The 17,131-nt window shown below is 44.2% G+C and overlaps 2 protein-coding genes across 8 annotated transcripts in view; one reads left to right on the forward strand and one right to left on the reverse strand.

The window, feature by feature from the left end:
• The window catches only part of LINGO2 (leucine rich repeat and Ig domain containing 2), a 760,588-nt gene that overhangs the window by 46,500 nt on the left and 696,957 nt on the right, over positions 1 to 17,131 (reverse strand). The gene's annotated exons all lie outside the window — the stretch shown is intronic.
• Positions 11,341 to 13,378, forward strand: LOC135972273 (mediator of RNA polymerase II transcription subunit 15-like). Its single transcript, XM_065549692.1, has 2 exons — positions 11,341 to 12,166; positions 12,767 to 13,378. Exons 1-2 carry the CDS (start codon positions 11,626 to 11,628, stop codon positions 13,267 to 13,269), a joined length of 1,044 nt encoding a protein of 347 aa, XP_065405764.1. The 5' UTR covers positions 11,341 to 11,625; the 3' UTR covers positions 13,270 to 13,378.

Consider the following 17,131-nt stretch of genomic DNA (forward strand, 5'->3'; position numbering starts at 1 on the left):
TCTCTCTGAGCCTCCCCATCTGAAAATGAGGATAACAATACTTCCTTCCTCCCACTCTTTGTTCTATATAGACTGTACATTATTTGGGGCAGGCACTGAATTTTACTGTGTACTTACAGTGCCTTGCAATGGGGGCTCAAGCTCAGTCGATGCCCCTAAGTATTAACATAATAGAAAGAATTATTAGCATTAATAATAATGTATTTAATTCTTTTCCCCCCACACTTCATACATGTTGTGCCAGAGTGTCCAACCCTCCCTGTTGTCCCTGAACTGGAGTCCTGACTCTTTTATTCCACCAGACAGCTGAGACACCCCATGCTGCTTTCACTTTTGCTACAAGTAATACTGAGGGTTTATTTATTTATATAAGGCCTGTGTGCCTGTATGCTACTTATCTTCATGGCTTTGATTTTGCGATGTGGAGAAAGCTGCAGGATGGCTGGAAGCGTTCTTTTAAAAAAAAATCAGTCTAATTTTTAGTTTGGGTTGAATATGTTTCTTATTGTTTCCCCTTATGTCTTGGGGGCATCAGAGGTAGAGAGAGGGATAGGATTCAAAAGAGAGGAAAATACATCTATGGAAGGGCCTTGTCTTTAGACACAAGAGTCAACTGCACACAATATTCTATCATCATCCAAGTTCTACTGAAACCATTATAAATTGATTTATTGGATTTTTATTAGGAAGGCTAAGTCTGGTAGAAAAATGTATCTTTAATATAGGAGAGGATGATGTTAGCACACATTAATTCCATTGCTGTTTTTAATATAGCATCTTCCCCTTATGTCTTGGGGGCATCAGAGGTAGAGAGAGGGATAGGATTCAAAAGAGAGGAATTAATTAATTCCATTGCTGTTTTTAATATAGCATCTTCCCCTTATGTCTTGGGGGCATCAGAGGTAGAGAGAGGGATAGGATTCAAAAGAGAGGAAAATACATCTATGGAAGGGCCTTGTCTTTAGACACAAGAGTCAACTGCACACAATATTCTATCATCATCCAAGTTCTACTGAAACCATTATAAATTGATTTATTGGACAAAGCACCTTGTCTGTCTTTGCTGGGGGTAGTAAACCTTGGTGGCATAGGAGCCATATGAAACAGTCTGCATGTGTTGATAAGCAATTATTACTGGGGTAAAGGGAGATGAGAAAGATCTGGGCCTATCAGAGGGCAAAGACAGTGTTATCAGTAGTATGTGGCAGTTGCTTCTGAGGAACAAGCACATGGGAGCTTAGAATTTGCTTGAAAGTATTTATCTAACAAAACAAGGAGTCTGAATGCAAACAGACACATTCACAAAGAAGGGACCCTTTATGCAGCTCCTATTAAAGTTAATAGCAAAACTTCACCGGACTTTATTGAGGGCAGAATCAGGGCATGGGTTTTAAAAGATGGGATGGGAAGCAGGGGGAAGGACCCACAGAAAACACGGAATAGAGGATTGTAAAAAAATAGCACGCTAGAGGAAAAATGGATAAGGGAAACGCCATGAGTGTGAAACAGAGTGCTTTTACAAATGATTTCAGATTGGAGTACTTCATACAGCCATTATTCCGCTAACAGCAGCAACCTGGAGAATATATAGAATTGTATAAAATGGTTTGGATTATAGAAAAACCATGTCAAACAGCACAAAAACTCAACCTGGGAAACTCAGCAAGATTTTTATTAGGAAGGCTAAGTCTGGTAGAAAAATGTATCTTTAATATAGGAGAGGATGATGTTAGCACACATTAATTCCATTGCTGTTTTTAATATAGCATCTTTTTCTAAAAGTATCTCAAAAATCTTTTTAGTGAGAGGTGCCATCACTCAACATATACCATCAATTCACTGCAAACAACCTATTCTCTCTGAAATGAAAATGATCAAGGGGGAAAGCCTGCTTATGAGCTCCTGGGCTTTTCAGCAAAGTAAGAAAACGCCTTTCACATGCAAGCTTCAGAGACCTGCAGTTCTAGAAATTTGATCTGCTAAAACCTCACACCTCTGTCGACTGAAAACATTAAACACAAACACAGCTGAGGCAATGAGTGCCAGTGCTAGCTAACAGCTACTGTGTTGGATTGATCTAGTATTCTGCTGACGGGAGCACTGAAGATAAAAAAAATCCAGCATTTTGCAATTTGCCTTTCCAGCTCCAGTACCTAGACATGATATTGGACAAGTCCTCTTATTCTGGTTGCCTTCTCACTGATAATTACTTACAGATTAAGTAACAGAATTGATTATACCGGAGATTGTAGCTAATGATTTGATATAATCCAGCTACAATCTTTTCTTGTGCATTTTGCTTTCTGAAGGTCTCTCTTGCCAGTGCCAGCAACTGCAGCTTGTAAGTAAGGACAACAGAATGGAGCTTCTAGATTCAAATCTGCAAGAGCATAAGAGCATTCGGAGCAGGTATCACAATGGATGTCCTATATGTTGGGTTCAGATTTACTATAGTGCCATTTTAAACAAACTATTTTTGTCTCATTTTTATTATTTCAGATTATTTAGAATCATTACTTTCATGAATCATAAACATTAGTTTGTAGAAAACGTTACTTATAAAGGAACATCTTAGGGTTCCTTCCATCTGTTTCAATGGCCCTACAAACATTCTTTTTGAGTTTTGCAGAACTCATCAGTTTTAGTTTGGTCAGAGTGCCAGGCTAAACCAAACGTCCTTTTCAGTATCGGAAGCTACTGGATTTCCCATCTGGCCACTGGATTAGAGAGAATTACTGATGCCTGGAGTACACCTTAAAATTAGATAGACCTAGTTACATCGCCCAGAACTGTGAAAAGTACATTGCCCTGTGTGATGTAGTTAGGTCGACCCTAGTGTAGATGCCGCTAGGTCAATGGAAGCTTTCAATTGACCTTGCTCTTTGAAAGGTGGATTAACTACATCAATGGAAAACCCCTTCTGTCGCCGTAGGAAGCGTCTACACTACAGTGGTGCAGCGCTGTAGTTGTGTTGCTCTAGTACAGACATACCCTTAGCTATTTTAGTAGCTACTGGAAATATTACTCCAATGCCTTTTTTAACCTTTACCTGCCTTGTTACTTTAAGTGTCCAAAAAACACATCATCCAAAACATGAAGACTAGGAATGTGTCCTTCTGCTATGACTGAAATCACAGATGTGGCAGTATAACCTAGGCTATGTCTACACTGGCACTTCCATTGCTAAAATTTTTGTCACTCGGGGTGTGAAAAAACACTCACCTGAATGACAAAAGTTTCAGCGACAAAAAGCACTGGTGTGGACAGCGCTTCAGCGGTGGGAGCCACGCTCCTGTTGACGAAGCTACCGCTTGGGGATGGTTTTATTTTGTCACTGGAGAGCTCTCTCCCGGCGATAAAGAGCAGCCACACAGTGCACCTTACAATGGTGCAGCTGCAGCGGCACAGCCATGCCGTTGCAAGGTGCGCTGTGTCGACATAGCCCTAGTTTTCCTCATCCCAACCATGCCAGGAGTCAAACAGAGCCAAGATATTAGCCCAGATCTTCTGCGTCCTCCAGTAAAGGAATGAGATATCAATCACTTTTATGGTACTTGACAAATACAAAACACATATTCCTTATTTAGTGAAGGGACTGTACAGTGAAGCCTGTTCAAACCTTCCCTCATCTTATCTACTGTATGCAGCTTGTTACTGGCTTCATTTCATTGTAGTAAGAGCCTGCAAAAGAATACATTTCGTCCCCACCTCTTAAATTTCTGTCTGATACAAGCGGCATATTCCTCCCCTTATTTCCCAGTCACACATAGAGCCAGCACAGAAGAACTATTTTAACCCAGTACCCAGCAGGTTCCAATCTCATGGAGACTGTGTGCATGTATCTGTGTGCGTGTCTTCTGGGGAGTGTTTTGGTAGTTGTTTTGCATGTGTCATAATCAGAGCCTTGTCCTTAGGAACTAGGCTGGAATTCATTTTCATTTATGTACTTTTGGATCCAACAGGCCAGATCCTCAACTGGTGTGAACTGGCGTATTTCTGTCGAAGTCAATGGAAGTACCTGAATTTGCACCAGCTGAGGATCTGGCCCAATGCCTTTAAAGCACAACAGAATACTTAGAAACACCATGTCATATTTGCTAAAAGAAATAATTTTACTTTGCAGGAATTCATAAGACTAAAGGAAATACCATCCAATCAGCATGCTTTATATTCACAGAGTACATCTCATTCAATTTACAGATGGTAGCTCAGTGTCTCTGTAACCAATGTATTCATGTCAGCAATCAGATCCATGAATATTTTTGTGTTTAATGGACATAATTTCCATGAATTGCTAACAGATTCAGTAGGAATACATAATATGTATGCAAAAAAAATGAGGTGATGCCCTTTAGAATCCTGGAGGGATTTCATCAGCGCAAAACAGTCTGTTTCTTTACTCTGAGCATCCAGTGGTTCTCTACCAATTAGAAATTTCATGGCAATCTTTAACATAGCTCCAGGAGGCCACATTGGATTTTGTTTCCTGTTTCATGCTTCCTGCACGCTATTAAAAGTTCGACTATTTCAGCAGGGCTGCCATGGTCAAATGATGATTTGAAAACAACACTGTATTTTGGCCCGATAACCAAATTCACAAAAGTTTATCTGCTTATAAAAGCCAGTTTTGCCCAAATTAATGCAAGAGCATGCATGAGAGTGCTAAGTTTGAAAGGTCAGTTCAACTTGCTTGCAATCGGTTACTGCAGTTACTAGCTGATAGAGTAATTGAAAACACAACAATTTAATTGAGGCACCTGGATTTTAACTATGAAATTAAAGGATTAGTAATAAGTAATTTGGGTTAGTTTAGCTAATAGCTAATACAATTCAAGACAAAGAAAGGAACAGTCTTACAGAAGAGAAGGACATCATCAATAGGTGGACAAATTACTGCTCTGATATATACAACTACCAGACAAATGGAGATCCTAGTGTCCTACACAGCCCAGATTCAACAGAGGACGATGACTTTCCACTATGCATGAAGAAGTGGAGATAGCTGTGAAATCACTCAAGATCGGAAAGGCTACAGGAATTGATAACATCGCAGCTGAACTGATGAAATTTGGAGGAGAAACAGTAATAGATGTACTCACCAAGATCTGCAACACTGGTGAGTGGCCCTCCACTTGGACACAGTCACTAATCATCACTGCCAAAGAAAGGCAACCTGCAATTGTGTCAAAATTACCAGACCATAAGCTTAATGAGCTATCCCAGCAAAGTGATGTTGAAAGTCATAATGAACAGATTGAAGCCACAAGCAGAGAACATCATCGCTGAAGAACAGGTTGGCTTTCGTGCTGGAAGAAGTACCACAGAACAGATTTTCAATCTTTGTGTTCTATGTGAGAAGTACTTACAATACCAGCAGGACATCTACCATGTCTTTATTGACTTCAAGAAGGTGCTTGACAGATGTACAATGTTGGGTGTCTGCTTGTCGTCTGTACAACGTTGGTCTTCTGCTTATACTTACCATTAAACAGCTGTATGCCAAAGCCAGCAGTGCAGTTCTCATCAATGGCACAATAAGAGAATGGTTTTGTACCACAGTTGGAGTCTGGCAAAGCTGCCTTCTTTTGCCCACACTGTTCAACATCTACTTGGAGTGCATAACGACTGATGCTCTAGAAGATCACATATGCAAAGTCAGCACTTGGGGGGCAAAGAAACAATCTAAAATCTTCGGTTTGCTGATGACAGTGACAGTCTGGCAGGTAGTGAAGATGAACTTGCCAACCTTGTGAAATGATTGGATGAAACCTCTGCAAAATACGGCATGGAAATCAGTGCAGAGAAAACCAAGCTGATGACAAACAACTGTGGTGGGATCAGCTCACATATCACTGTCAGTGGACAAGAGCTGGAGACAGTGAAACAGTTCAAGTATTTGGGGGCAATCATCACTGATGAAGGATCCAAGGCAGAAATTCAGGCAAGAACTGCGCAAACAGCAGCAGTGGCAAAGTTAAAGCCAATTTGGAGGAACAAGAACATTTCCCTGGAATCCAAACTAAAACTGCGGCACGCACTGGTCATCTCCATTTTTCTGTATGCGTGCGAGACATTGGAGCCTTACGGGAGAACTTGAATGGAAAATACAGGTAATAGAGATGAGATACGTCTGTAAAGTCCTGGGCATCCCCTACTTCGACCATGTCACTAATGAAAAGGTCCGTAACATCATCACCCAAGGCGCTGGGTCATATGAACACCTCCTGACGACCATGAACAAGCGCAAGCTGAAGTGGTACGACCATGTAACAAGACCATCTGGCCTATCCAAGATCATCCTCCCAGGGACAGTACAGGGGAAGAGAAGAAGAGGTAGAAAGAAGAAGAGATGGATTGACAACATAAAAGAGTGGACAGGAATGGACATCACGGAGACTCAAGCACTGACACACAATCATCAGGGGTGGAGACAATTGGTTGATTGCTCATCAGTGATGGTGCCCCAATGACCAACGTGGTTCTGGGAGTTATGATGATGATAATGAATAAGTAATTCAGTCATATAATAAAGCTTCTGGTTCCATTAATTAGTGGCAATTATTAGAAAGCATAACTACTATGTAATTAAAAGTGTGACTTTTTATCTCTGTATCATAAAGTGTAACCAAGATTCCTGTTTGTGGACCTGATTAATGCCCACATTAGCAATAGTGGGCTTTGGATGAGGGTTTATACAAAGCTTTTGGAGATTCTTTGAGAAGAAAGGGGCTATATGAACACAAGCTATTATTTTGTCTGTTGAACTGAAGTACATGGCTGTTAGGAGTTAGGAGTTGTATATTGTACATTATGCTCTCTCAAATATGTATAGTCATGTGCACACACCTCTCAAAATATTTTACAAACTCATATACAAACTTCACTATATATAGGAGTTGCTTCTTGTACCATTTAAATACAGTTATCTCTTTGGTCGAATACAGCAGCTGTTTAACAGTGCACAGCAACATTATGGAACAGTTGGGGACGGGATTTTAAATTGAAAAAGCAAGGGGAGATTCAAGTAGGCAGAATGTGAATAGCAAAGCTAGACTGTAGCCAGGCATTAGCACTGGCATTAGCATTTCCCATTCTGACAAAATATGCCATGGGATCTTTAATAGCCACAAGTTCAACATCTCATTTGAATGACAGCACCTCCTTCAACACAGTGGTCCAGTGAGTTAATAGTGGGCCATGAGTTAAGTACTAACCGAGGAAAGCCATTTAATGAGTGTTCCAGTACTACTCCCTGCATCTACAGTCAGCATTTTCCACAGATATTTGAAATTACCACCATTTCCTCCTATGCTTAGGAAAAATAATAATAGTATATTAATGGCTGATAAATGGCTGTTTTTTTTAAACTACGCAGAGGGTGTTTTTGAAGGTTTACCATCCTAGAACTGACCAACTCAGCCATCCCTGAAGGGATGAGAGATATTCTTCAAGAGTTCACTGTATAAGTCGGTGACAGGCAAGTGTCTGGTGAACTCAGCTGAATGTTTCATATACAACAAATGGGTTTTATTCTCCCCAAAAATGAATGAAAAAACCCTTCCACGTTTCAATAAAACTGTCAAACCATTTTCTCCGTTGACATTTTCTATGGTGTGAAAATGACCTCGGGAGACTGAGCTGAACACTTGAATCTCTTCCTCTGCTACTGTAATCTAACCTGACAATTGCTAGATTGCAAACAGTTTGGCAGCTTTGCCCACACCTACCACCGTATATTAGTCAATGGAAAACTTGTAACAGCTTTTGGGAACTATTTGAGGCAAATGGGGAGTACAAAACAAGAAGTTAGAACAATAATTGTAGTGTGGACTAATGGTTAGAGCAGGGGACTTGGAGTCAGGATGTTTGAGTTCTATTATTGACTTTGCTACTGATGCACTCTTCCTCCATTTCCACAGCCGTAAAATTGGTATAATGATAATATCTACCTCACACAGATTATGCGAGGCTTAATGTATCGGTCTGTAAAAGTGTTTTCTGATCCTTGAAAGGCGTGGAAAGGGAACGTATTGGACAGTCTTTTTTGTTCTGCATTTATACAGTGCCTAGCACAATGGGGGTCTGGTCCATGACTGGAGCTCCAAGGCACTATGATAGTACAAATTAATAACAAGAAGTATAATAGATTAAATATGCAATGCTGTGTAAGATCACCACCAAGTGCAACGCGGCACGTACAGTAAATCAATGAGTCCATCATGAGCTGCATTCACATCACATAACTACTCTGTATGTTTCCAGTGGGTGTCTGGGCCTCATCTGGCACTCATTGTTTTTCACACTGAGTTTTGCAAACAAACAGCAAAATAATGGGGGAAACCAATTTAAAGGCGGCTTTTCTATTTGGTGGGATAAACTTTAACACAGCTTTTGAGGCAGTGCTCCTGCCATGTAACAAAGAGCTTCATGTATACCTCTGTTTCTTCACATGACACAGCTAATGGTTGGTTTCCCCTATTTCATCGCTATCTTGATACAATAGCTGGACTCACATGCCAGCTCTGGCAACCTACCCTCTATGGATTTCATGTCTCCTTTTTGTGTTTCCTTACTTTAAATAGGCAGTTAGTAATCATGAACTCTATTAGAGAGACAAGGTGTCTGAGGTAATATCTTTTATTGGACCCACCTCTGCTGGTGAGGGAGAGGCAAGCTTTCGAGCTTCACAAAGCTCTTCTTCGGGTCTGGAAAAGGTACTCCCAGGGTTACCACAAAATGCAAGATGGAACAAATTGTTTAGCATAAGTAGTTAGCACATACTGTAAGGGACCATCCAAGGTGGCATGGCCCGTTTAAAGATATTACCTCACCCACCTTGTCTGTCTAATATCCTGGGACTCACGCGGCTACAGCTACACTGCATACAATAAGATCAATGGTGTTTATCGCTTTTATTTCCTTATCAGCGCTACAAATAGCGGATTGTAGTAATTATTTTTCAGTTGGTTAGATGAAAAGAAAAGATTTCAGGGTGCCCTGCTCATTGCCTTTGATTATTTATGCAGGTTTACTTTTTCATCTCTTTATGCAAATGTCATTGAGTTATGTGTGTCTTAGCTACCGCAACAAATAAAACAATTCTGAATGCCATCATCTAGGCTGGTGCTAAACAGAAACCATTGTTTACGTGAACTGACCTGCTTGTTACAATGCATTCTGAGTAGCATCCATTGATAACATGGAATATAATCTGACCATGGTATCGATTTGTTTGTAGGAACACAGGAACATAATGGAGTTATTGGAGTACACCTCTACTCCAATATAACGCTATCCTGGGGAGCCAAAAAATCTTACTGTGTTATAGGTGAAACTGCGTTATATTGAACTTGCTTTGATACGCTGGAGCACGCAGCCCCGCTCCCCCGGAGAGCTGCTTTACCGCGTTATATCCGAATTCGTGTTATATCGGGTTGTGTTATATCGGGGTAGAGGTGTATTTGAAGAATTAAATTATTCCAAAGAATGATCATTTGGAGCTGATGGAATAAATACACAAAACATACCTGATCCATTTTGGTAAGAAAGAAGCTCTTTTCCACCACTAAATATATTTCAAATTATAATTGTCACAATAGTCTCTGACATAAGTACAACTCTTTCATAATAGTTGCCCCAAATCCATTAGTTGCCCCATCTCAGACTGCTATGCCAGTGCCCACAGAATGTTGGAGGGTTCCATAATTGCATGATGCGTGCACTGGATTAGATCTCTTAGACAGAATTCGGTGGCATGCTTAGCTAACTAGCCCATTAGAAACATGTCTGCACGGAGTCAGGGGACAGTAATTAGCCAGAGTTTTCCATTGAGATCGCAGTTAGTCTCACATAGTTCTTCTTTTGTGAGACCAATACAAAAGATAGACAGGATGCAAAGTAATTCCAATTACATTATCTTGTCAGGGCTCATTTCATGGCAGCTTTATTAAGATGGTCTTCCATTCTTTAAGAGAGATTGTAGCTACGAAACTAAGTGGGATTCACGCAAACACACTGCTCCAAATTCACCCCTGAAGAAACTCCACTGGAGGCAGTGGAGTTACACCAGGGGATAAATCTGGCCCATTGAATTCAGCCATAAATGTAAGATTTATGGAGTTTTAAAAATAAGGTATGTGTATGCGTTATTTTTACAAGCAAACAATTTACAAGAATTCCATGATAAGTGTCAGATCAAGAGGCTGCCTAACAAGTTCATAGAAATATGTATTGCCTGCTTTGTAGGCATCTCTTAAGATAACTCATTAAATTAGAGATTCAGTTCAGTAACAGGCAGCAGAGAGCATTTAATGAATGAGCTGGAGGAAAAAGGGAACAAACTGGGGCACCAGGAAGATGGCAGTTCTGACCAAACGGACAGGCTGTCTGTGAGAAGGAGGGATTGGTTCCATGCAATTCTATTAAAAACTCGTTATCCTTGTCAGAGGGAACGGAAATCTACATATTATGAAACACAGATTTTATTTTGCTGTGTTCATTAGAAACAAAAAGAGATGAGCCTTGCTGAGAGCCATTACAAACTACTGGTCACTATTCTGACAGCTTGTGAGTCTCACATCCCTGCCCATAGCAACATCACTTGGCAATGAAAGCTTGAAAGTGATGAAAAAAGAACAATAAAATAAAGACTGTGACAACAAACTACTGGGGGAGGGGGTTGGGGGGGCTGAATTTTGTCTAAGTATGGAAACCAACAGACAAAAGCTCAGCTCCTCAGTCAGTCCTTGGAGTTGCACTGATTTACACCAGGTGAGGATCTAGCCCCAAAGGCTTTTTGTAGCATGAGCATCACTGCTTCCTAAATATCTTGTTTTGAACATGACTTTTGTAGGGTGTTGTGTATATGCTGAATTAGGACTTGGGGAAAAAACTGAAAGAGAAAGGGAGAAAGAATGGAAGAGAAAATAGCACACTGAAGAAGGGATGGGGCGGGGTGGCAGGGGAGATATTTGGATAAAATAAGAACTGTCCAGAATTTTTCCGCCAAATTTGGTGCCAGACCTGAACCTTAAAAAAAAAAAAAAAGTCCAAACTCTATTGTACATTTATTGTAACACTGTTCATCCCAAAGGACCTGAAAAAGTGTTATGAACTTTATATGCACAGCATCACTGAGATGCACCACCTGTGGGATGCAATAAATGTGCAACAATTTGTACACTGCAGGCAGGGTTGGGGTGGGGGGAATTTGGGCCATGGACACTGGGAGAAAACCCTTAGGCCTGGTCTACACTACGGGTTTAGGTCGACTTTAGCAGCGTTAAACCAAATTAAGCCTGGACACGTCCACACAACGAAGCCCTTTCTTTCGGTTTAAAGGGTCCTTTAAACCGGTTTCTTTACACCACCTCCGACGAGGGGATTAGTGATAAAACCGGCCTTTGCGGGTCGGAATTGGGGTAGTGTGGACGGAATTCGACGTTATTGGCCTCCGGGAGCTATCCCACAGTGCTTCATTGTGACCGCTCTGGACAGCACTCTCAACTCAGATGCACTGACCAGGTAGACAGGAAAAGACCCGCGAAGGTTTGAATTTCATTTCCTGTTTGCCCAGCGTGGAGAGCACAGGTGACCACACAGAGCTCATCAGCACAGGTAACCGTGATGGAGTCCTCCCAGGATCGCAAAAGAGCTCCAGCATGGACCGAACGGGAGGTACGAGATCTGCTCGCCATATGGGGAGATGAAGCAGTGATAGCTGAACTCCGTAGCAGTAAAAGAAATGGAAAAGTATTAGAAAAGATCTCCAAGGCCATGAAGGACCGAGGCCATAACAGGGACACACAGCAGTGCCGCGTGAAAATTAAGGAGCTACGGCAAGCTTACCACAAAGCCAGAGAAGCAAACGGAAGGTCCGGGGCAGAGCCGCAAACTTGCCGCTACTACGCGGAGCTGCATGCGATCCTAGGGGGTGCAGCCACCACTACCCCAATCGTGTGCTATGACTCTCTCACTGGAGAAACACACAGGGAAGACGGTTCGGGGAACGAGGAAGATGACGATGGAGGTACTGTAGGTAGCTCACAGCAGCAAGGAAGCGGAGAAACCGGTTTCCCCAACAGCCAGGATATGTTTGTGACCCTGGACCTGGAACCAGTAACCCCCGAACTCACCCAAGACCCTCAGGGCACACAGGAGACCTCTGGTGAGTGTAACTTTGTAAATATTTGTAAACATTACAAAAAAAAAGCAAGCGTGTTTAATGATTACTTTGCCCTGGCAATCGCGGCCAGTACATCTACTGGAAAAGTCTGTTAACGTGTATGGGGATGGAGCGGAAATCCTCCAGGGACATCTCCAGAAAGCTCTCCTGGTTGAAATGGGGTGATTTTATTAAGGGGACATTCAGAGGCGCCCGTTCCTGCTCTTCTGACCAGAAATGTTCCCCGCTGTTAACCACGCGGTGGGGGGAGGGGTGAAGTGATCATCCCAGAGAATCGTGTGTGTGTGTGGGGGGGGGGGGGGGTGGTTTACTTGTGTTTGTGCCGCATGTTAACTGGGAAACCGCAGCCCCCTCCTTTTACATTGAAACCCCATTTTAAATGGACAACCCAATTCATCCTTGATATGGGAAATGCGCTGCTGTTTGCAACCTTTCCCGCATGTTAAGAAGGTTAAAAAAGCCAACACTGTGGCCTACGATGGCTGCCTGCAAGCCGAAATATGCGACCTTGTAATGAAAGAGTGTACCCATTGTTCTCTAAAATGTGTCTTTTTTAACCACCTCTCCCTTCTCGTCCACCAGCTGCAAATGTTTCTCCTTCGCAGAGGCTCGTGAACATTAGAAAGAGAAAACGTAGGACGAGGGACGATATGTTCATGGAGCTGCAGATGTCCGCCCACGCTGATAGAGCACAGCAGAATGCGTGGAGGCAGTCAATGTCGGAGATGAGAAAAGCCCAATATGAACGAGAGGAGAGGTGGCGGGCTGAATCGCGGGATGAACAGAGCAAGTGGCGGGCTGAAGACGATAGGTGGCGTCAGCTTGCAGACAGACGGCAAGAGGCAATGCTCCGTCTGCTGGAGCATCAAACTGATATGCTCGAGCGTATGGTTGAGTTGCAGGAAAGGCAGCAGGAGCAGAGACCGCCGCTACAGCCCCTGTGTAACCAACAGCCCTCCTCCCCAAGTTCCATAGCCTCCTCACCAAGACGCCCAAAAACACGGTGGGGGGGCCTCCGTCCACCCAGTCACTCCACCCCAGATGATCGCCCAAGCATCAGAAGGCTGGCCTTCAATAAGAGTTAAAGTTTTAAAATGCAGTGTGTCCTTTTCCATCCCTCCTCCCCCACCCATCCCAGGCTACCTTGGCAATTATCCCCCTACCTCTGTAAGGAACTAATAAAGAATGCATGAATGTGAAAAAACAATGACTTTATTGCCTCTGCAAGCGGGAGGGGAGGGTGGGGTGGGGTGGTTGGTTTACAGGGAAGTAGAGTGAACCGGGTCGGGGGGGGGTGTTGGAGGGTTCATCAAGGAGAAACAAACAGAAGTTTCACACAGTAGCCTGGCCAGTCACAAAACTCGTTTTCAAAGCTTCTCTGATGCGCACCGCGCCCTGCTGTGCTCCTCTAACCGCCCTGGTGTCTGGCTGTGCGTAATCAGCGGCCAGGCGAGTTGCCTCAACCTCCCACCCCGCCATAAAGGTCTCCTTACTCTCACAGATATTGTGGAGCGCACAGCAAGCAGCAATAACAATGGGGATATTCTTTTCGCTGAGGTCTGAGCGAGTCAGTAAGCTGCGCCAGCGCGCTTTTAAACGTCCAAATGCACATTCCACCACCATTCGGCACATTCCACCACCATTCGGCACTTGCTCAGCCTGTAGTTGAACAGGTCCTGACTCCTGTCCAGGCTGCCTGTGTACGGCTTCATGAGCCATGGCATTAAGGGGTAGGCTGGGTCCCCAAGGATCACGATAGGCATTTCAACATCACCAATGGTCACTTTCTGGTCCGGGAAGAAAGTCCCTTCCTCCAGCTTTCGAAACAGAGCAGATTTCCTGAAGACGCGAGCATCATGTACCTTTCCCGGCCATCCCACGTTGATGTTGGTGAAACGTCCCTTGTGATCCACCAGGGCTTGCAGCAGCATTGAAAAGTACCCCTTGCGGTTTACGTAGTCGGTGGCTTGGTGCTCCGGTGACAAGATAGGGATATGGGTTCCGTCTATGGCCCCGCCACAGTTTGGGAATCCCATTTCAGCAAAACCATCCACTATTGACTGCACGTTGCCCAGAGTCACTACCCTTGCTATCACCAGGTCTTTCATTGCCCTGGCAAATTGGATCACAGCAGCCCCCACCGTAGATTTGCTCACTCCAAATTGATTCCCGACTGACCGGTAGCTGTCTGGTGTTGCAAGCTTCCACAGGGCTATCGCCACTCGCTTCTCAACTGTGAGGGCTGCTCTCATCTTGGTATCCTGGCGTTTCAGGGCAGGGGAAAGCAAGTCACAAAGTTCCATGAAAGTGCCCTTACGCATGCGAAAGTTTCGCAGCCACTGGGAATCGTCCCATACCTGCAGCACGATGCGGTCCCACCAGTCTGTGCTTGTTTCCCGGGCCCAGAATCGGCGTTCCATGGCATGAACCTGCCCCAGTGACACCATGATTTCCACATTGCTGGGGCCTGTGCCTTGTGAGAGGTCTATGTCCATGTCAATTTCCTCATCACTCTCGTCGCCGCGCTGCAATCGCCTCCTCGCCTGGTCTGGGTTTCGCCTTGGCATGTCCTGGCTCTGCATATACTCCAGGACAATGCGCGTGGTGTTCATAGTGCTCATAATTGCCGCGGTGATCTGAGCGGGCTCCATGATCCCAGTGCTAGCTATGGCGCCTGGTCAGAAAAAAGGCGCAAAAGTAGTATCTGATGGACCAGGAGAAGGAGGGAGGGCGGGAGGGAGGGAGGGCCGAGTGACGACATGGCGTACAGGTACAGGAACAGGGAGAAACACAAACAACTGTCACACAGAATGGTCCCCCCAAAGATTAAACTGGAAACCCTGGGCTTAGCAGGCCGTTGATTTCACGGAGGAAGGGGAAGCAAATGAATACAGAACAAATCTATTTTTTACATCTTAAGGTGGCAGCCGACGGTGCAGCATGAGTGATAGCCTCTCCAGTACGATGATGATGGATACCAGTCATAAAATACCATCATCTGCCAAAAGGCAAGGGGCTGCTGCTGTGTAGCAATGCAGCCCCACGTCTGCCAGCCCCACGTCCGCCAGCACCCAGCATTGCCCTCGGCCTCTTCTGGGTGCTTAGCAGACAATACTGGGCAATTGTCAGAAAATAGTATATTACGACTGGTAACCATCATCATCAAAACAGTAGCATGTCTGCCCAGGTGGCCATGATTGACAGCCATACCAGTATGACGACGATGGGTACCAGTCATAATATACTATCGCCTGCAAGGGGCTGGTGCAATGCAGCCCTACGGCTGCCAGCCCCACGACTATCACTCATGCTACACCGTCTACCGCCAAAAGGCAGTTAGCAGCTGCTGCTGTGTAGCAATGCAGTCCCACGTCTGCCGGCACCCAGAGGACATATGGTGACGGTGAGCTCAGCTGAGCTGAGCGGGCTCCATGTTGTCTGCACAGGTAACCCAGGTAAAAAGGCGCGAATCTATTGTCTGCCGTTGCTGTGACGGGGGAGGGAGAGGCCTGACGACATGTACCCAGAACCGCCCGCGACACTGTTTTGCATCATCCGGGCATTGGGATCTCAACCCAGAATTCAAAGGGGCGGCGGAGACTGTGGGAACTGTGGGATAGCTGTGGGATAGCTACCCATAGTGCAATGCTCCGGAAGTCGACGCTAGCCTTGTACTGTGGACGCGGTCCGCCGACTAGAGCACCTAGAGCATTTTATTGTGTGGACACACACAATCGGCTGTATACAACCGATTTCAATAAAACCGGCTTCTATAAATTCGAACTAATTTCATAGTGTAGACATACCCTTACTCTTATTTAAAAAAAAAAAAAGCTACTGGATCTGTAGGACCAAATCCTCAGGTGTACCAGAGCAGCACATGGCACCTCTGAGGGGGAACGGAGCTAAGGAGACTTTCTTCCACTCCAACACCCAATCTCGGAGGTTGGTTCATCCCGCAGTGCAGTTCAGAGCAGTCTCAGGACTAGTCTACATTGAACTGGCATGTAACAACCCCCAAGGAGCCATCATGCTGGTGAGGATCTTGGGAGTGCTGTGGATTCCCAGCCAAGTCCCTCCTGCCTCAGGCACAACCCCTAATGTCAGAGATGGGAGTGGGGCAGATTACTGGCTAGCAAAAATGCCAGGGAACATTCCACAAAGCTCATGAAAGAGAGGGTAGAGTAATACTCTCTCAGTCTTGGACCACCCCAGAGAAGGTTTTGTTACATGTCACTTTTTTCAGACCTGGGCCTCTGATAGTTTTTCTAGCAGCTGTGGGGATTATGGGATACAAAATATAGTCAACCCTTTATTATGAAAAATATAGGCAGCAGCAGGAAATTTTGTACATCTCTCATTAAGACGCTTTGCTAGTCACGTGGGAGATCATCCAGACGCAAATCCATCAAATGCCTGCTGGGTTTTAATGTTTCCTTTTAGAAATGTAGGAATAAACCCCCCAAACTCAATAAACAAAACAGCACGGGCAGTATAAGAAAAACCGCATTTTATTACCAAGGTCTGGACACATGTTCCTGATACTGGAGAATCAACCCCCTCAAGAGGAAGTTTGAGATGGATGTCTACTAAGTACTGCACATTTCCCCAAATTAACAGAAACCACTACAGTACCCAGCCCCCATCTAACAAGTAGAGTTGTGTTGGTGAACTGTGTTTAACAGTTACCTTTGGGTTTGCTTTCTCTTCACTTGATTGTGGGAGATCTAGTGATTGGCTATTGAACAACCATTTTAAAGTACATTGGAACCTCTTAATAACAAAACCTAGCTCTTGCAGCATATTTTCATCGAATCTCAAAGCACCTTACAAAAGGAAGTCAGTATCCCATTTTACAGGAAACCGGGGCACGTGGGGAAGCGACTTACCCTAGGTCACTCAGCAGGCCAATGGCAGAGCTGGGAATTGATCCCAGGTCTCCGAAGA

This window comes from Chrysemys picta, chromosome 6, assembly GCF_011386835.1.
Source record: "Chrysemys picta bellii isolate R12L10 chromosome 6, ASM1138683v2, whole genome shotgun sequence".
Classification (NCBI taxonomy): domain Eukaryota; kingdom Metazoa; phylum Chordata; order Testudines; family Emydidae; genus Chrysemys; species Chrysemys picta.